This window comes from Furipterus horrens, unplaced genomic scaffold (assembly GCF_987537825.1).
Source record: "Furipterus horrens unplaced genomic scaffold, mFurHor1.1.pri manual_scaffold_4, whole genome shotgun sequence".
Lineage (NCBI taxonomy): Eukaryota > Metazoa > Chordata > Mammalia > Chiroptera > Furipteridae > Furipterus > Furipterus horrens.
The window spans coordinates 16,585,932-16,607,358 of record NW_028327174.1 but is presented as its reverse complement, the minus strand read 5'-3'; the positions used below and the strand labels follow the sequence as shown (position 1 = coordinate 16,607,358).

The 21,427-nt window shown below is 38.3% G+C and overlaps 1 protein-coding gene across 1 annotated transcript in view; it reads left to right on the top strand.

Annotated features, from left to right (window-relative positions):
• The first annotated feature begins 4,917 nt into the window (after positions 1-4,917).
• GAS2L3 (growth arrest specific 2 like 3) overlaps positions 4,918-21,427 on the top strand; it is a 33,829-nt gene continuing 17,319 nt past the window's right edge. The window contains exons 1-3 of the mRNA XM_090272637.1: positions 4,918-5,089; positions 15,643-15,690; positions 20,652-20,820. Coding sequence (XP_090128763.1) covers positions 15,667-15,690; positions 20,652-20,820 — 193 coding nt within the window. The 5' untranslated portion in view covers positions 4,918-5,089; positions 15,643-15,666. The remainder of the gene's footprint in view (positions 5,090-15,642; positions 15,691-20,651; positions 20,821-21,427) is intronic.

Here is a 21,427-nt window from a genome sequence, read left to right as displayed (position 1 = left end):
TATGCAGTAATTATATAACTTCCACAACTGTAAATAGGGGGGCTAGGTAGAATTACTTTCTCTACTTTGTGTTTTACACGGCTTCAGGGAATCTTTTATTCTAATTGGCACACCCTGTTTGCCTAAGAAAATTGATCATTACTTCAATTCTACCTGTTGAAATAGGGAAAATCTCATTTTGCTCTTCATCTTCCCTTATTGCATATATTTTATTAAACAGCTGTGTGCACTTTTGGCAATAAACTGAACATAATGGCAACAGGCTTTCATTTGGGAACAGAATTTGAAAAAATATACAAACTCTTCTTTCTTTAAATGATGAATGGCATCCTATTGAGCCTGAGGAGATAATTTACAAAAAGATAAACTTTCACAACACAAATGGTACATTTTTTTACCCCTGGAGAAGCCCTGGTGAGTATTCATTCATTTGTAGAAGCCCTCTGATCATTTCATTTTCTTTGAAGTTCAAAGAGAATAGCGTACAGAAAAGCCAATGATTGTCACATAAAATATTCCCCAAGCATATTAGTTATACTTTTAGGGGGAATAGTTCCCATAGTCAACATCTTGAGGCAGCATTTACAAATTCAGTGTATGCAGATAACTCCTGTGATGGGACATTCCCTTTTCTGTCTTAAAAGTGCTGACTGTTGACTTTAGTGCATATAATTAATCATTTTTCCTTTTGTTTTGTTTTGCTTCTGGAAAACACTCCATTAACCAGGTGCACAGCTGTTGTATACTTCCCCCAAAGCAGAAATTAGTTCATTTCCTTCCTTCATTGTTATACTGTTGCATTCTTCTCCCCGTTATTCTTTGGTGAATACAATAAAACACCTTCTATAAGCAATGGGCTTATATCTCCCTTTCTCCTGAAGTCAGCCAAAATGGAGCTTGCTTAGCAAGCAAAGGGTTTTTTTTTTTTTTTTTTTTGTTCGTTTCTTTCTTTCTTTTTTTTTCCTTTTTTCTTTTTTGTATTAAAATACTGGGGCAACTCTAACGCCCTGAAATTAGCTAGTTAGTGGAAAAGTGAGTTGGGGCTGCATCAGTTGGATTACATCTGCTCCAACATCAAAGACTTGAATCTCCATTACGTACAATTCTTTTGCTAAACGCTACAGGAGAATACAAAGACGACTCAGATACAGACTTGGCTCATATCAGGGGCGGGGCTACTTGCATTTTATAGGTTCCCCTGTCAACTAGCTGTGGCTAGGTTCAATCAATGGAAGGCATTGATGGAAGATTGAAGGACAGAAAGGAAAAATTCCAGGGCATTTTTCCCTCATTCTCTGTCCCACATGGCATCTCTAGTAATGATTGAAGCCCCTCTTGTACAAACCCTACCTTATTATTGATGGCCCCACTTTCTGGATTCCTCTTTTGAACTTCCAAGCCTTAGAGTGTAATGGCTTCCTAGGATTGCTCATCTCTGGGTTGTCTCACCTGCTCCTGTTTACTGTCTCAGTTCTTTCCTCTCTCCTGAAACCAAGTCCCTGTGTTAAATTTCCTCTTTGAAGTACCTACAGTGGTTCATGTTTTCTGACTTGAGCCTGACTATACAGTTGTTTAAGTTTTTTTGGTTAGAATTGAGTCTAAGACAATGTAGAACTTGAACTGCTGGAAGCCATCTTGTAACCAGAGGAAATCTGAGTATCAAGCCAATATAAACAGCAGAGCCATTTGTGACTGGATTCTGGTTACATTATTGAAAATTTTAGATTGAGCTTTGCTTAAAACTAGAGAATTCTATCAAACGATTTTGATTACATGAGCCAATTATTTTCTTTTTTTGTCAGTGAATTTGAGAAACTTTTCCTATGATACATAACTAAAAAATCTTATCTCTTATAGGAATACTCAATGGCTTTAGGGCCCACCCTAGTCCAATATGATCTCATCTAGAACCTTCACCTTAATTATAGCTGCAAAGATCTTATCTCTTATTTCCCAATAAGGTTACATTCTGAGATTTCAGGTGGACATGAATTTCAGAAGTGATACTATTCAACCCACCACATAGTTAATATTTTAGTATTAATAATAATGGTTATCATAAAACTTTATACAGTATTCCCTCACTTATCGCGGGTATTACGTTCTAGACCCACCCGCGATAGGTGAAAATCCACACAGTAGGAACCTTATATTTATTTTAGTATTTATATATTTTTAAGGCTTTATAAACCTTTCCCACACACTTATAAACTGTTCCCAGTCCCTTATTAACCTTTCCCACACTTTTATAAACACTACTTAAGTTCTTAAACATATTCTACACTCTTAAACCTACGTAACTTTAACAACATATGTATACAGTACCACAAAATCCTACGATATAGCAAAAAATCCACCATAAATAATTAAATATATTTTTAAAAATCCTACGATACAGTGAGGCAGCGATAAGTGAACCACAATATAGAGAGGGGCTACTGTATCATTGAGTTATACATTATAATTGTTAGATGAATGATTACTCCTAATGCAATAACTTAAAATTTAGGTTTCTAAGCTCGATACTTATTAAAATGGGGTACATCTTCACAACTCTGGGAAAGACAGAACTATTCGACTCTGTCATCTGATGGAAGCAAATGCATGAGGTTTGCTCTGCACGTTACAATCATGTCAGTTTCAAGTACAGCGAGACTCTAAAATATGGCTATTAACTCAACCACCAATTCAAAAATGTGCACATAAAAGTAGATTGCAGCTCATTAGGTGCAACCCCCAATTACTAATTGCAGTGTTAAAACCAAGGTAGGTAAGATGATGAGTGTACTTATCAAGTGGGGTTCTAACTGACAATTAAGGTAAAGTGAGGTTGGGAAAGCAACAAGGAGAACTGTTTTCTTCTTTATATGGAAGGGAAAAGCAGCAAGAATCCAAGAATCTAGAAGAGTACTCTTCACCCAATCCCCACATTTAACTAGTGAAGAATATGGCCTTAGAGAAGCGATTTGCACAGACGAGCTGTGGATTCATTTTTCAAAATACTGTCTTGTATCTGTATAAGGAAGAAAAATTACCAAAACAAGCCAAATAGTCAATGAAAATAAAATCTAAGCAACCATAAAATACCCTGCTGCCAAAGTTTCAATAGTTAGAAATATTAACTGGTGTGTGTGTGTGTGTGTGTGTGTGTGAGAGAGAGAGAGAGACACACACACGATGTGTATATACTTCATATCGCAGTTTCAATTTTTAATCAGAGGTACTCAAATGTTGAGGCACATTGTATGCATGTAAGAAAAAAAAAACCATTAACTAATGACATCAAACGAGATCTATGTAACAACTTATTTTTAAGGTTCTGTAGAGAAGTGTACATATTTTGATATTAAATTGGATCAACAAATCCAATTTAAAGCCACAACACCACTGGATATTTTGCTAAATGAAGTGGTATGACAGTTGCCTCTAGTTCTAAGTTGAATCACTATAAAACAGAGGGTTGATTTGAACAACAAGTCCTGTGAAAATGGGTCTATTGCAATCATGGCAATAGTGTTCTGGGATCAGTGCTTGGGCATCAGGTTCTATTACCACTTATATGTCAACCTTTTGATAACCATCTTCACCCACCCACCCCAAAAGATAAGCTCTGTGAGAGCAGGACCCATGGGCTTAGGGTAGAATCTGGTGAAGAGCTAGTCCTCAATAGTACTTGTATTGACTTCTCAAATCTAATTTAATCACCTTCAGACCTAACTTTCCAACACATCACAAACCAAAATACACGATTCTTCCCCCAAAGTTGTTTTTCCTGTATTTATTAGATCGGTATCACTGTCACATGATGACTAGGTCCCAATATGTCAGCCTCTTAGGTATTTCCAGACACTTCTTCCTCACCATTCCTTCTGAGCTAGTAAATTTCAACTTCTTTCAAACCTCTATCCCCTTCCAAGACTGTTAGGGGTTCCATCTTCCACAAACCTCCATTGATTGAGCCTTTACTATGCTGCTGAGCACTTTGAAAACAGAACTGTCTTCTTCATTTTAGTCTCTTCAACAAGCAATAGCACTCCTTCCTTGTTTTTGATGAGTGAATGAAGGAATAAATGCTAGAGACGGGGTGGGAGGCGGGGGGAGGGAGAGGAGAGAGAGAGAGAGAGACAGAGAGAGAAGGAATATGAATGGGAATGAATAATTACTATTCCAGGTCAATCCCCACACTTCGCAGACAGGGAAACGGAGTCCCACAGAGGTGACTTGATTTGACAGAAATAAACTAACAAGAGGAGAAGGACCTGGAACTCCAAGTTTTTGGCTATTGATTTTCTTTTTCCCCAATGTACCACATTTACAGCTATTACAGACCCATCTGTTGTTCGACTTAAGTCCAGTCTCTGTTTTATGTCAACCCTCAGAGATAGTAAGCATAGCTCATTGCCCTGAGGTTAATTTTTCTTCCTGGCTCTTGTGTTTTCTGAAGGAAGTGGCAACACCCACTTTTTGATTTCGGTTCTGGCCCACAGTTACAGGATTCCTTCCTTCCTCTGTCGCCCTGACCTCCTTCTGAGAAGAGGGGCCTCTTGCTGAAAGGTTTCTACCTATGACTCCCATTCCTGCTTGGTGACAGTTTGCCTCCGGAAACGAAGGCGCCTTCAGCACAGCCAGTTCGCGAGTGGATTTAAGGTTGGGAGGGGCTCTTAACTGATCCGGATGAAACTCACGACAACGCCCTTACACTCCACCAGGCGACATTCCAGGATGAAAGGCCGATTCAAGTCTTTTGCCTATCGGGACTAGTAGGAGATACTGCTGTCGCTGCGGGGCCAGACAGCAGGGCTTGATCACTAACCGAGAGAGGCGTGGACCTAGGCCGGGCGCTGGAGGCTGACTAAGGCGCGCGCGCCGGTCTCGTGCTCCCCAGCGGCCCAGGGGCGGGGCCTCCAGCCACGCCCCCCCTCCGCCCTCTGATTGGTCCCTTCGAAACAGGCGGTGGCAATTCGCGGCAAACAAATTGCCAAGCCCTAAGGCTGAGGCAGCGGCGGTTGGTCAGGGACGTGGAGGCATCTCACAGATTGAGCCGAGATGTCGCCCCACAGGGTGAAGTGACCCTTCTGCGGCAGCGCTGGTGAGTATTCCCCTGTATGCTTGCTTTCTCTTTTTCTTGCGAACTTCTACTCGCCTTCTTGGGGCTGCCGCGCCTCAGCCTACTGGCTCGAGGAATTCCCGGCGCTCGGAGGAGTCGAAGAGGCGGGAGGTTGGGACCCTAAGCTCGGATCCAAGACGTTCTGCGATTGGCCCGCTGCGGGAGTCGCGTGCTCTGATTGGTTCCTGGCGATGTCAAGGAGAAGTTAGGCCTGCCTTCAGCTGCCCACCCTGGTGCGGTGCAAGGGGCAACAGGTGTGCTGGGGCGGCGTACGCCAGGTGCGGGCGTGCTAGTCTGGGGAAGAGGTATCTAGCCGCTCCCACTCTTAGAATCCAAACGGGGATCAGAGCCTGAAGCTAGTGTGGGGCCTCCCGGGGCACACTTTCCCAAGCGCTTAGTATATTTAGGGCCGCTTGATTCCTCCACAGCACCCTCGGGAAGAACTGATGAAATCACAGACCTTGGAAAGAGCGCGACACAGTCATTTCCCCTACACTCTCTTCCCTATTTGTCCTCTTCAGGCCAGGCAAAGCCGAGATCGCTCAGATGGGCGGAACGAGGAGATCCGCGCGATGCTTTTCCTACGCACACCCCTCGGGTTGCAGGGCCGCGTGGGTGGGGTGCGCTTACAGATTGCCTTGTGAACGCGAGGGAAGTGGTGGAGGGCATACTTGCCCATGCAGTCACCCCGGGTTCCTCACTCATCTTTTCAAACCAAGGGATTGAGTCATGGATTTAGAGTGCTCATGGTATATGTATCGTGGAGAAGCTCGTTACTAAATGAAGAGATGGCTTTTGCAGGCCCAGTCTAGGTCAGAGTTTGGGTTTTGCTTCGTTTATGGGGAGAGTGCTAACAATTTACTGTCTCGAGACAAGTGGCTTGTTGAACTGCTCTCTGATCATGTCTCTTGACATTTACATGATTAGGAATTGGAATTCTCGCCAGCTCGGATTTCCTCTGGGAGGAGATTGGAATGGATTTGAATGAAGGGAAATCTGGTGTAGAAATTGATTCATGTTGTCTGTGATTTGTTTCAAAAACTTATTAAAAGCCAACGTGCAATGAATAGTAGGTGTCTGCTATTTTGAGATTATTAAATAAAAGTAATGTATCTTTTTTGAAGTAGCAGAGTTGCGTGCAGGCTCTGAAATCAGACTACTATGTGTGGGAATTTAGGCAAGTTATTTAATCGTTCTACGCCTGAATTCCCTACTCTGTAAAAGTAGGTTAATAATAGTTCCTACCTTACTGATGCAAGGGTTGTTGTGAGGATAAATGAAATAGTCCGTGTAACTAGTTTAGTACGATGCCTGGCACATAGCTATTATTTCTGTGCTTTCTAATTTGGCTGAGAGGGGCAGAGATGAAAGCAGTGCCAGAGAAGTGATATTTATCATTCACTGGATTAACACATGCAAGGTACTTACGATAGTATCTGGCTCTTACTAAACACTCATTTATCAAATACTTTATTACCTAGAATGTGCCAGGTACTGTATTCTCTATGCTCTACTATTGTTAAACCTCTTAGTAATCCTGCGCCATAGCTGGTGTTATCTCCCATGTTATAGATGAGGAAACTGAAGCTCAGAGAAAGGACATAACCTACTAAGGTCCATCAGAATTCAGCCCAGACTGACTCACTCCAACACCCAGCTTCTTTTTGTATCACACACTGCCCTTGCATTTAGTTCCCCAGGATTAAGCAACTTCTCTGCACAGAGTTGTTTGTCCGGCCCAGGTTCATTTCTGATGTGGGTATGGGTTTGTTTTGATACTTCATTAATTAAAAAAATAATAAGAAATAACTTGTGATGGTGAAGCAACGTGTGTGATAAAAGAGTAATGTCAACAATATATGTGCTATTACTAAAAAACGGAGTCCAATGATGTTTGGAGAATTGGTCAGTTCAGAAATGTTTCCTAATTTATATTTTTGCAAAAACATTTAGTTTTTGCTTATTCCCTGTGTTTTTACTAAACAGCACTCTTCTAGTATCTTTTTTTCCTATAAGTCCTTTTTATTCTTCATTATTCTATTACAGTTGTCCCAATTTTTTCCCCTTTGCCCTCCTCCATCCTGCCCCACCCCCACTCCCACCATCCATCATCCCCACACCTTGTCCATGTCCATGGGTCATTCATACATGTTCTTTAACTACTCCCTTCCCCTTCCTTCCACCGTTTCCCCTCTTCCTCTTCCTCTCTTACTGCTGTCAGTCTGTTCCCTGTTTCCATGTCTCTGGTTCTGTTTTGCTCATTAGTTTATTTTTTTCATTAAATTCCTCTTATAAAGTGAGATCATATGGCATTTGTCTTTAACTAACTGGCTCATTTCTCTTAGCATGATAGTCTCCAGTTTCATCCATACTGTCACTTTTTCCTGTAAATCTTAATTTAAGTTTGAAGATATGAGAAGGAAGTTCAGTGATTCAATGATTTTTCTTCTAGCCAACTGTTGATGAGGAAAGTAGAGGATTAAGGTTATTATGTATCATGATATTTTACTTTGTTAAAGTAATATGTCTGTATGTATGTCTGTCTCTCTGTGTGTTCTACTTCTTATTGTTGCTATCTACGCTTCGATATCAGATATACCTTTACATACCTAATGAACCACGTGATGTATGTAGGATTTGAGAAAATAGGAAATGAGTCTGTGTTGTCTCACTTCGAGTTTCCCTATTTTTAACTGAAATTTAACTGCCATAGATTAATGCCTCAGAAGTAATTTATAAGATACAGGCTATGGTTATAATTGTATTTATTTAGTGTTTCTCCTTCTAAAAAGTCAAAACGTTTTTTTATATTATTACATTATTACAGAGCAGGTTGTTTTAACAGAAAGTTACCGTGTATTTTTTAAATGAATTACTGATTTCTAAAAGAATTAGAATGTAATAAAACATAGCAGATATGCTGAATGTAACTTCATCTTTAATGCTGTAAGTATCTTAGGAATTTACAGTAATATGACCATTACATGCTGGATACTGCTGAAGTGCTGACTGATAGAGACTTCTGCCTACTGTCACACAACATAAACTTTCTGTAAGAAAGTATAGTACTAGCTATGGTGAAGGGCTTACTTTTTATAGTTTTAAACATAATGACTTTAGTTTTCCCTTGATGGATGGATGACTTGTTAATATTTTTGATTCCCAAAATAAAGTTGTTTTTTTTACACACATACAGGGTCTAAAAAATGTTCAATATGGCTGAAGTGGTAGGTTCAAGAGGTGAAGCTGGAAGGGATTCCTGTAAAGCGTTATTTCGCTTGGTTAAGAAGTTTGGGCTTTACCCTAAAGATGGTTAAGAGCCATTAGGGATTTTAAGCCTGTCCTCAGATGGGACTTTGTAAAGATCTCCCTGGCTCCAGTACACGAAGAAAGGTTGGAGGCCTACAGGGCTGAAGAAGGGGTGACTAGTTGGTGGCTTGAACTAGAGGAGTGGCTATAGGTATTGAAGAGCAAGTTTAGGTGCAGAAGCAACAAGACATGGTCATTGATTGTTTTGGCTGAGGAAAAGTAGGGACCCAGGAATGAGGAGGTAGAAGTGTGAGCGAGGAAGGAATCGAGGATGACACCTTCGTGAATCTTGGTGTCATTTCCTGAGATACTAAACACAGGAAACCTTTGTAAATACTTAAATGAGTGAATGAATATGTAAATGATTTTAAACATACAAAGGCAGGAGCATTTGATGGTGATGTTGGTGGTGACAAAAGCAAACACATAGATAGCACTATAAATTTTACACCTTTTTTTAAAAAAGCATGCCGTATAAAAGTGGTGCTCTTTTCCTATCATTTCAATATGCTGGGCTCACTTATACATATTGCTTTCTCTAGGTTGGGTCTAATATCCTGACCCTCTGGGTAAATCTCCCTTTCTTCACTTAGGCATATTAGTTTCCTTTTACCGCTAAAACAGATAAGCACAAACTTAGTGGTCTGAAACAACACAAATTTATTATTTTACAGTTTGTGAAAACAAAAGCCTGGAATGAGCTAAAAAAGAGATGTCGGTCAGGCTGTGTCGCTTCTGGAGGCTCAGGAGTGGGAAGTCCATTTCTTTGCCCACCTTCTAGAGGGCACCTGCGTTCCTTGGCTCTTCCTGCAGCTCCCAAGCCAGCAGTGTAACCACTCAGCTATGTTTCTTTGCCTCTCTTTCATCATGGTATCACCTTCTCTCTGCTTTTGGTCGCCCATTGCCTTCTGTGCCTCTGACCTTCCTGCATCCCTGTTATACTCATTTGGTTACATTGGGCCACCAGGATAATCTCCCATTTTAGGGTCCTGAATTTACTCAATCTGCAAAATCCATTTTGCCTAGGAAGATGGTATATTCACAGGTTGTGGGGAATAGGGCCAAGGCATCTTTGGAGACCATTATTCTGTCTACCATAAATGGTGTTTCAGTGTAATAAAAATGTACTGCTCAGTGGAGCAGCCATGAGTTCCTGAGTAGCACATTGCCCCAGAATCCCTGCCCCTTGGCACAGCTATTCCATCCTGTTCACATGGACCCTCTGCTTATACACCAGTCTTAGTAATATTTTTCTTAGTGATTCCTCTGTTATATCAGGCAACTCACTTGAATTGCTGGTACCTTGACTAGTAACCACTCTACATATTTCCCCTTGGACATCATGGGCGAGAGGCAAAACAAAATATCAATTCAGGTAACATAATAAATAAAAATTAAAAATAATAATACAAAGAAAGGTCTCCCTTCAGACCCTTGTCCACTCTGTGGCTGCTCTGAAGCATTGCTGTCACCTTTCTTCTACAGCAAAAACATCGTGGAGAAGGGAGCAATCCCGTTTTTCCTAGAGATTTTCACATTTCCCCTAACAACAGTGTTTCCTAAACTTTAGGCTTGAATAGTTCTATCAACACTTGCTAAGAGCAGTCCAGAACCTTAGAATATACTTGGACAAGCAATGTATAGGACTAACTCAAAACATGTAGTATAAAACACAGTAAAGGCAAGTGATTGGGAGGAGTGCTGTGTGACTTCAAAAGCTAAAGATCTAATTAATTCAGGCTGATCAGAAAGGGCTACTGGGAAGGGGTAAATCAAAACAGTTGTAATCCTGAATTAGTCAAGAAGATGAGAAAGCTCTTCAGCTGCTCCTTCTCTATTCCCTTTGCTGATTCTTTCTGCCATGTCTAAATTTTGGATTTTCACAGGACTTGTTCTTAGACCCTTATCACTCATTGCTTCCTCTGTTTCTCTCTCAATTATCTCATTCTTTCCAGTGGGTTTACCTCCCAAGTATTTGCTGACAATTTCTGTCTCCTGGACTTTAGCTTGTTGTATTTAAAGGCTTCTTACATTAAACATGACCAAATCAGTACTTTTGACCTCTCTGTGCTGCGTTCCCTGCTCCAGTCTGTTCAGTCTCCACCTCCCTCATCTCAATAAATGCTACCACTATCTATTTGCTCCGTTGCTTAAGCCAAAACCCTGGGAGTCATTCCTGGCACTTCACTATGCCCATATGTCTGTCTTCTTCACCCCTCCATCTCTAACCATGATCAAGTCTTGCTTCTAACTCCAAAATAGATATCAACTCCACTCCCTCCTCTCCAATGAAGACACTGTCAGCATTCTAGCTCAGGCTCCATCATCTGTCACTGAACTACTGCAGTGAATTCCCAACTCTTCCCCTTCGAGGCTTCTGCCCATCTCATTTCTTGTATGCTCCGTTTCCCTGGCGCTCTCTGTTTGTACCCCTCTCTTTCTCCTCTCATTGTTTCCCCTAGTTCTTTTCCCCCATCTCCATTCACCCCTTCTCCAGTTTCCTCCCCACTTTAACTGTTAAACCTATCACTTTCCCTCCCGTGTCCCCCACCCCCACCCCCCCCATGGCTTCCCATGGCACTTAGAATAAAATCTACTTTCTTCAACATGGCCTTGTGTGATGGGGATACTGCCTAACTTCCAACCCTGTCCCAAGCCACACATTCTCTATGCTTTAGCCATACTGGCCTCTTTTAGTTCTTGGCATACACCAAACTCTTTCTTTGTTGAGAGTCTTTGCAAAAATGATGCTCTATGCATAAAACTCTTCCTTCTTCCCTCTCTGGCTAATTCCTACCATTCTTCAAATTCATGTTTTTCCTCCAGCAAAACCATTTTTTACCACTCAATCTAAGTCTAACGCAGGCCCCTGATGTTTCTCTCTTAGCTCTTCCCTTCAAAAAAATGATCATGGTTTAACATTGCTTCTTCATTTGTGTATTCACGACGCACACAAATGAATTATTAGCTCTGAAAGGGCCGTCTCCTGTCTGGTTTGTACATCACTGTGTCTCTTTCCTGTTTTATATAAAAGGTGTGAGTAAATACTTGTTGAATAAATGAATGAGTGTACCCCATGTGAAAAAGCATACATTCTGAACAGTGGTAGAGCCACAAGAATGAGCAAAACTGACAGGGATGGAGGACAGGAAGGAGACAGGCTGAACGGAGCAAAGCACCTATGTTAGATGAACTACTGAAGACTTTTATTCTAGCAAGAGAATTATAAGTCACAAATCCATATCTCAGTGTACTCCCAATTATGATGTGGATATTTTGAAGCTTTTACTTTGATTCGTAACCATATTAATTTTTTATGTTAGTAAAAGAAGATTTCCAAATTCCATTTAATGATTTCTGAGCATTATTTGCCTTGTTTTCTTATCTCTTTAATTTGATAAATTATAATAAGTATACTCTAATTATGTCTCATCATAGTATTAATCACTACAACTCACTTGTAAAGTGCTAGCTATGTGTCATGTACTTTATTTGTATCATTTCATTTAATCATTACAACAGCCATATGAAGGAGAAGGTGGTATCCCATTTTACAGAAGAGCGCACTGAGGCTCAGAGAAGTTACTATCCCAAGGTCATAGAGCTAATATTTCCCAGAGTGGAATTCATACCAGATGTTTCTGCTGTTTTCTACTACTGCAGTAGCGTCTTTATTGTGAGTTATTTTAGTATACATAAAATACATGAAATATGTTCGGTATGAATATAGCATTTCTATTTTCTCTATTAAGCAATTAGGAAATATTTAACTGTTTAATGTTGACGTTGTTGGTTTTTTTTTCCCCCTGAACAAATCAGGGAGGCTATCTTCTTCAATTATTTTTCTAAATAAAGCATTTAAAAAATGATAAAATATTTTTTGACATTCAGAAAGGCACATAATGACATCTGTGTTCTTACCACTTATCTTGAAGTAAAATCTTACCAGCACTGATGAAGGGCCTCTGGGCACTCCCCCCTGATCTCATCTTCCTCCTCCTCCTCAGTAGTAACTGCTCTCCCAGCATTGGCATTACCATATCCTTGCAGCTTACGTGTCTTGGCAATAGTCTGCCCGCTAAGTTCTGAATGTATGCATTGCAGTGGTGTTTATGTTATAATTTTTTGAAGTAACTTAGCTTATGTCTGCTGTTCTTTGTTTTTTGTTTTTTTTTTTTCCCAATTAAAAAAAAAAATTCACCCCCTATTTGTACCAGGATCAAGTCATGGCACCTCGTGCTCTCCCTACCATACTTATATGTGGGTGAGGAATAAAAATGTACTCAGTTTCAGAGCCTACAGCTATGAGACAAAGGATCAGTTGGCATTTTCTTCCATCATCATCTGAAGTCAAATTGGTATAAAGAACCTACTATAAATAATCTTGAGGATCTCATGACTGAAACTTCATGAGATGAGTAGGTTAGGTCCAAAGCCAGTCTACGTTTCAGGTGGATGAGCACATTCTGTGTTTCTAATTTTCCCCACGTTTAAAAATTAAGTGTAGTAGTCTTCATTTATGTGGTCTGTGGACGCTCCTTGTCTTGTGAAAGAGTCCCAGCTGGGTCAGAATATATTCATAGTTTGGACTTGGTCACGTGAGAGGGCTTTTTTTTTCCCCACCCAAATCTAAGGGAAAAGACTTCCTCAAATTGGCAAAGACTTGAAGGCAGCTTCTCCAAAAAGACAGAGACAAAAACAGAAACAAAATAAAACCAGTAAATTGCTAATTATGATGTAGCTTCAGAAATGAAGTTTTGTGATTGGTTTATGGGAGGAAGTAGAGATCAAGACTTTCAAGGAAGATAGGAAAGAGGAAAACAGGTAATAAAATGAGTGAGAAGCAATCAAGAATTGGGATTGTGATGCAGATTAAGGACGGGTGGGGGGGTGGAGGGTGGGGGGATGGGGTGGCTAACTATGGAAAAGATGCTACTCTTGGGATTAAATGCCTGAGACACAAAAAGTGTTTATAAAGAGAATAGTGCATGACTAGAAAATATCAATAACTGGCTCTTAGTACTGGGGACAAAATGAGTACTCATAAATTAATTAATGATTCACTGATTAAATCTCATCAGTTTGTAAAAGTTTTTTTTAAGCATATATTTGTGTATGTGATAGTTTTTTTTTTTTTTTTTAATATATGAGGGTACATTATAACTTACTGAGTACTTGTCTAAGTATTTTATTAAAGAATTTCTTTTTAGCCCTGGCTGCTGTGGCTCAGTGGATTGAGTGTCGGCCTGCGAACCAAGTGTCGCTGGTTCGATTCCCAGTCAGGGCACATGACAAGGTTGCACGTCAGGTCCCCAGTTGGGGGCACGAGTGAGAGGCAACCACACAGTGATGTTTCTCTCCCTCTCTTCCTCTTTTTTTCCCTCTCTCTAAAAATAAATAAATAAACAAATAAATAATAATTTTTAAAAAATTTTCTTTTTAAAGGTAGCCCAGATGGTTTTCTCTTTGTCGTCACAAAAGTAGTTTTTCCATTATACAAAAAGTGTGATTCAAAAACTTTCTGCTAAAGTTCAAGTGACTGAAGGTTGTGCACAAATTCTTTGTTTCTTTCATAAAACCTATATTGTTGAATTTTCCATTAAAAATGCTACTACTAAACATTCCTGTGATAGTTTCTTTGTGAAAGTGTCACTGTTCTTGATTTGCACATGGCGTGTAATTTAGGCCTTCTTTTGTTCTGGGTTGGAAGTTTCAACTGTTCAAGCTCTTGTCTGATTATGTGGAACTCCTTATGTCAATGGGAGCAATTTCTTTGCTGCATTTTTTAAAAAATGAACTTGGAAGCTTCTTACTGTGGATCTTTGTTGGGGACAAAGGATTATTTATGCTAAAGGAAAATGTATTCCCCACTGACTTAGCTCGTGGGAAGCATAACAAGCTCATTAGTAATGCTCAGTTTTACTTTGCCCTTTTGCTACGGTAGAGAGAGGAAAAATGACATCAAAAAGGACATTCTGCTATCCTTTGCCTTCCCGCAAAGAAAACCTGATGTAATATTAGACTTTTCAGTTAGGTTTAGCTTAAGTTCAGTTTTAGTACCAGAAGAAATGTTCCTTGAAGGAAGGAGGTATGTGTAGTTGGCCACTGTGCACGAGGTATGTCTGGTGTAACTCAGAGGAGAAAATAACTTTTCCTTGGTAGTTGATAGCATTGTAGCCTTATAAACTGGTGTAGATTTTTTTCTTAGAATTTTTAAAGGGTGGTTTACAAAATAAATAAATAAATAACTAATGTATTATGCTGCTGTAAACAATTTAAAATCCTAGGTTTTATATAGTTTAATTATTCTGAGTGTTTTTAAACTTTACTCTTTTTCCTTCTGAAAATACACTAGAGAATTATATTAACCTAACTTAATTAAAGTTGTGGTTGTCTTTCTTGTAGCTTTCTAGAAGAGTACTTTGGAGCTAAATTATGCTGCTTCTCATTTTGTATTTAGCACCTCGTGGAGAAAATAACAAGAAAAATTATTATAGAAGGGCACTGAGTGTTGTTTCATAGTTAAAATTGATGTTATGTCTATTACTTTGTTATCTGGCAAAAGAAGCTCATGGTTAAGCTTGTGAATTTATACAAAGTCCAGGTGAACTTTTATGATCTCCATGTAAAGATCAGATGAGAGATACTTGACTTTTAGTATCAGTTGTTGTGACATATGTATTTACATTATTTTTACAGAGGGAAATTCTGGGAGACTTTTACTTGGCTAAGTTTTATTGTTAATTTTATTTTATTACCCAGGAGCTTCAAGAATTACTTTGAAGCCAGATGTTTCAAGAATTGGCTGGCTTGCAATCATATAGTCAGCGAGAGCTCCCACCACACAGCGTTTTCTTGTTTGGTAGATTACAAAATTCAAAAACAGAGAAAGAGAGAAAGAGAGAGCGCACACTAGGACTTTTGAGCCACGGCACCCCATTTTCTCCATTGGATCATATATCCCAGGGGAAAAAATCACTTTGATACTAGTGCCAGAAACTAGATAGTAAAATGAATTTCAGGTTTTCCTGTTTCAAAGGAAGAGTACTTTTATGAAGAAGCTAGGAGCGATTATTGAATTTTCATATAGTCAAATGATTCCAGTTAGAAGAAAAAGTTTTAGGTTTTCAGTCACATAGAGTAAAACAGTTTCCTTGTAATTTGAGGGTTTGGGGGAGTAAGAAAGCTGCCATTGTCCACATATTAATGTTTTGTTCTATTTTCAGAAAAGCAGTTTCATTTCAATATTGATGACCATGCAGCCTGCAATTCAAGTAAGTGTTTTCTTGGAAAAATATTTTTATGAGATTAGTATAATAAAATTATAATAATTAGTAAAATACTAAAATTATCAAAAAGTTTTATCTTACTAGTTTTTTAAGCATCAAATTTTGATTATAGCAGTACTATATTTGGGCTTTTTATTTCTGAAAGGATTTTAGTTCTAGGCTTATATTGAATATTTATAAGAATGAAAAACACCTCAGGATTGGTGGGTCCATTTTATTTATACTTCTCTGGGAAAAGAATTGAATATTTTGTAGTTTTCCTCTCATTACAATTTTTTATATATTTGTAGTTTAAAAGTTTTCAGCGAAAAAAATATAAACTTTTTATTTTAGGTAATTGTACCTGTGCCTTATAATGCCTGTAAATAACCATTTATTAAAATTTGAAGGGTGTGTTTTTTGTTTGTTTGTTTGTTTTTGTTGGGGGGAGGGAGGATGAAGATAAGGAGACAAACTTTACATTTGAATAATTTCCAGAGTTGGTAGAGTATTTGCTATATTATTCTGGTGTCCTTTGCTATAAATAGAATGTGATTGACTATTCACTTAAAGACCAAATCTCATTTAAGGTCTACCTAGAAAGATGCAAGTAACTAATAAAATATGCTTGAAAAGTGAGAACTTTAGAGTCCATCAGATTTCATTTCTGATCCTAGTTCTGCAACTCTGATTGTGAGATTCTGGCAAGTTATTTTACTTTGAATGCCTGCCTCTATATCTCTAAAGTGAGGGTAGTAACACTTATTTTGTAGGCTAGTTGTGAGGAATTGATGAGATAACTAAGACAAAGTGCCGACTAAAATGTATATTGCATAATAGGCACTTCAGAAGTTTGGTTGTAGCATTTGTACAACAAAATTATCAAGATGTATAACTGGAGTTTTATACCTGTGTCATGCAGGTATCTTTCTCCTTCCTTCCATCTTCCCTCCTTCCCCTCCTTCTTTTCTCTCTTTCTCTCTCTCTCTTTCTCATCGGGAAAGGAGGCTTATCAAGCTACCACTGGGTGATAGCCCAGAGAAGAGAATTTATCAAATCGTTAAGAACAACTCTGAATGTGATCCTGCTCCTACTCTTTCCTAGGCTATGCAGCTGTATCCTTCTTCTCTGCTAATAAAGCGTTCTATCACTCTGTTTCTCTTCTGGTATTCCGGAGTCCCTGGCAGTCTCCCAAAAGGTCTTGTTCTTCCCCTTTGGGTCTTCTCAAATCCGTAATGACTATGATCAGAACTTCTTTATTACTTAAAATCATTATTATCTTATTATTCTTGTGTTCTATTTTTATCCAACTCTCATAAATGTCATCAGGTTCATGTTGATTGTATATTTTTTGGTTCCTTACAGTGTGCTTTTTATCATTGCCACATTAACCATGTTTTTTTCTCATTTCTACACTAATGGCCACTAATATTTTCTTAACTTGGTGAATATTTTTGTAGTTTTGTCTTATAATTCTATGAAACCTCTAATCTGGATTCGGCAAATCCATCTTTATTGATTCTTCTCTAATAACATCCTTGACAGCTCTCATGGAAATTTCTGCTTCTCTCCCTGATGAATGTGTGAACTTCCCAGGATTTTTCCCTCTTTCTTTACTAACTGTATTAGATAGTCATCTAGTTATTCATAAATGTTATTCATAAATGCCTTACAGAGAGGAGATACCCACTAATCCAGTAAATAGCTATTATCAGCTGGTTTCTGATTAATTTAATGCATTGAGGTCTTACTTGCGCTTATGTATTTATTTATTTTTTTTGGTCTTTCATTCTGATGAGTATATAATCATGCAATCAAAAAACAATGCACAATAGTCCCTGAACTCTTTTGGGTCATAGTTCTCTTTTGAGAATTGCAATGAACTCTCTTTCTAAGAAAAAGGGCTATTTGTACATACATAGAAAATTTTGTCTAATTGTAAGAAAATTTATGTCCCTACTCAGGTTCATCTATAGACCGCCTATGAAATTTCTGCAATATGACAGCTTTCTGAATGTTTGAGCACAACCTTTGTAAATGAAGTTTTTGTTATTAACACCTTACTTTTAACAACATTAATATGCTACTGACTAGCCCAGGTTATTATAGAAGATTCTGCTTGCAATAATAGGAAAATGGAAATACTCTTCTTCCTAATGTGGGGAGAAATTAGAATGAGCTTTGTTAATGTTAGCTTCTTTATTTTCACACATAATTGTTCAAAAGCACCCTTCTAACTAATGCACATCTAGCCTTGACCAGTATTTGTATCTGTTCTGCCTATTTTCAGCTCAACCAAGTAGTTTAAGGACAAATAACATATTCCATTGACTATAAGATACTATTGATTATAAGATGCATCTTGATTTTGATATCGATTTTCTGATATCTATTCCTTAATTATACTGACAACTGTTTGGCTGAGTACCATGTGCCAGGTATTATACTGAGTTCTGGTATTAAAAACAGAATTAAGACATGCTCATGAAGGGCAGATTTAGATAGTAAATCTTTGCTGTACTGTCTTTGAAATAATTTTAAAAGAATTCAGGTAAATAACATCTTGTCTTTTTCCTAAAACTTTATAGGATCCTTAAATATTTAGGAGATCGTTCCCCAAACCCTACCCTCAATTCCTGAAATAATGTTCCTCAACTATTTCCCTTATTCTTTGGGTAGTTTTATTGAGTTTTACTATTCCTGCTTGCCTCATATGATATATATTCATGTTCTTTCTTTGCCCTTGGGATTCTTTTTTTCTGAAGCCTGTTTGTTTCTCCTCATGGGAGGTTAGAAACAGCTGCTGTTGTTTTCTCCACGATTAGTCTGGATTAACTATGCTATTATGGCCTTTGATTTGGTGTAGTAAGACTTGCCTCACATAAACCTTAGTAAATTTAATATATTTCAGAGGAAAATAAACTATGTTTAAAAATCAAGAAAGTATATTGATATTGCTTTACTTATACTTAAAAAAAATTTTATGTTGAAGCAGTCACAAGCCTACAAAGTAATTGTCAAGTGTAGTGTAGAGATATTTATTTGTCTGAACCATTACGTGATAAGTTGCCAATGTAATGCCCCATCACCTCTGACTACCTTAGTGTGTAGTCCTCACAAACAAGGACATCTGACTATACAACCACAACGCAATAATGAGAATCAGGATATTAACGTTGGTACAGTTACTACCATCTAATACTCAGACCACATTCAGATAATGCCAGTAATGTTCAGTTCAGAATCATGGGTTTCATTTAGTTGTCATGTCCCTTTAGTCTTTTTCACTCTGAAACAGCATTGCAGCCTTTGCTTGCCTGTAATGACCTTGACCCTTTTTGAATATTACCCATCAGTTATTTTGCAGAATGTCCCTCAGTTTGGATTTTCCCAATGTTTTCTCATGATTAAATTTAGGTTATGTATCTTTGGCAGGAATATCACAGAGGGATGCTGTTCTCTCACTGCATCCTATCAGGTAGCATATGATTTGATTTGTCCCATTATTGATGGTGTTCAGTTTTGTCACTTGGTTAAGATGCTGTCTGTCAGGTTTCTCTACTATAAAATTACTCCTTTTTTTCTTTTGTTGTAAATATCTTAGGGGCAAGTACTCTGAAACTCTATAAAAGTCTCATTCCTCATCAAAATTCTAGTTTATTCATTTATTCATATCTATAGACTTACAGTCATCTATTTTATTCAGTATGTTATCCTTTTATATCATTATTTTGATGTTTAAATTGCTCTTGATTTAGGCAATAGAAGCCTCTTCAGGCTTGCTTCTATGTCCTTTTGGCATGTCCTCATCATTCTTTGAGCACTTCTTTGCTTTCTGGTAAAAGAAATTCCATCTAAACAACGTAGGATTCATTCTAGCTTTCTCTCATTCCGTTTTCATATCTTTCTTCTTTGGCAGTGAGAAAACTGGCGCCCTTTGATAAATCTCTGTGTATGTAATCATGTATGATGTCCTTCTCAGCTCACCTGAACTTTGACACCCTCCACTGGGACCTTCCCCATTTGTCCCCAATGGACAACCTCCTTATAGCGTTCTCGGGGTCTGACACTGTGCACAGGACTGTCCCCGTGGATGGACACCATCTCACTTCATTCAAGCTCTGGTTCCTCATTTCAAGCTACCCTCCTGCAAGAACCCCCCTCTCACTTCACTTGGGCTGTATACCCTTTTCTGCACTGAGAATTGATGTCTTTTCTCCAGATGATCTTGTAATAAAGCTTTTGTAAAATTTCAAAATTTTGTGAGTGTTGGTTTAATAGTATGCTTCTGTCAATTTTTATTCTAAAACAGGGATTGATCAGGTAGTAAATATTGTTTGCTCTGCAAGTCAGTGGGCAAAATCAAGGCAATTATGTAGGTACTTATATAACAAGCCATTTTATAATGTAAAAACCATACTTAGCTTATGGGCCATGCAAAACTAAATGCCAGACCAGATTATTTAGAATTTTTCTAAGATACCACTCTTATTATGATTTAAAGTTTACAAAATGCCATTTATACATTCATTCATTTATCTATTATTCAACAAATATTGCCAAGTCTAATGCTGGATCTACAAAGATTCATCTTGTAAGGCAGCATTCATTAACCCATTTTACATCCAAGATGCTGAGACTCTGGTTAAGTAACCTGTTAAACTTACTTATCTAATAAGTTATCAAATATAACTTGTTGGTTTTTATCCTCTTGGCTTGATAGTACGATCTGTTCATTAATTAGGGGTTCACTTACATTTACCAAGATATGGAATATTGAAAATGATTCAAGTATCTCGACTACTAGTTTGCTTCTAGATTATATACTTTCTGTGAGCTGCTACAGTTTTGTGTTATGTTGTGCTAGACTCGTCGTATATGTTCTGTAATGCATCATTTGAATATAGATGTGGATTATGCAGACTTAATAAGGTCGCATCCATTCGTTTGGTTGGTGTTTTCTCTAGGTATGGTTTGGAGAAGACCTGCCTCTAAGTCCACGGAGTCCTCTGACCCCCAGGCATGGGCCGGGTTTGGCTGATGTGTGTCAGTACGAAGAGTGGATAGCTGTGAGGCACAAAGCCACCCTGCTGCCCATGCAAGAAGATCTGTCAATCTGGTTATCTGGTTTATTAGGTAAGACTTGAAGAAATACTTACTCAAAATTGTATTCTCTTATTCAGTAAATATTTATTCAGAATCTCTTCTTTGTCAAGGAGTGATTGTTCTAGAGGCTGGGGGATACTCCAGTGAATGAAGTATTCAATGTCCTTGAATATCCTAGTTGGGGAGATATTTGGTTTCACCCTGACCCTTAGGGCTTAAATAGTAATGAAGTTTGAGATTTAACAGAAGAGGTCAGTAAGCTTTGAATAATCAAAATTTTCCCTGTTAATGTTAAAATCTTTTTTTTTTTTTTTTAAGTATAGAGGTCTAATCTGGGGATCTATATTTTACTGATTTTTCCCACTTCATCTTATATTAGACATGAGATTCTGAGTGGAATTCATATTGCAATTAAAATGATTATTCTTTCTCAGGCATTGAGAGGTAGAGGCATATGAAACCTAAGAGAAAATGTTAGGTTGGAGAATGTCTGGTATCATATTGCTTTATTCAGTTAAAGAATATGATAAGCTCCCTGGGAGGTGTGGCCCAGTTGGCTGGGCATCGTCCCACAAAGCAAAATCGATTCCCCGTCAGGGCACATGACTGGGTTACAGGTTCTGTCCCCAGTTGGAGT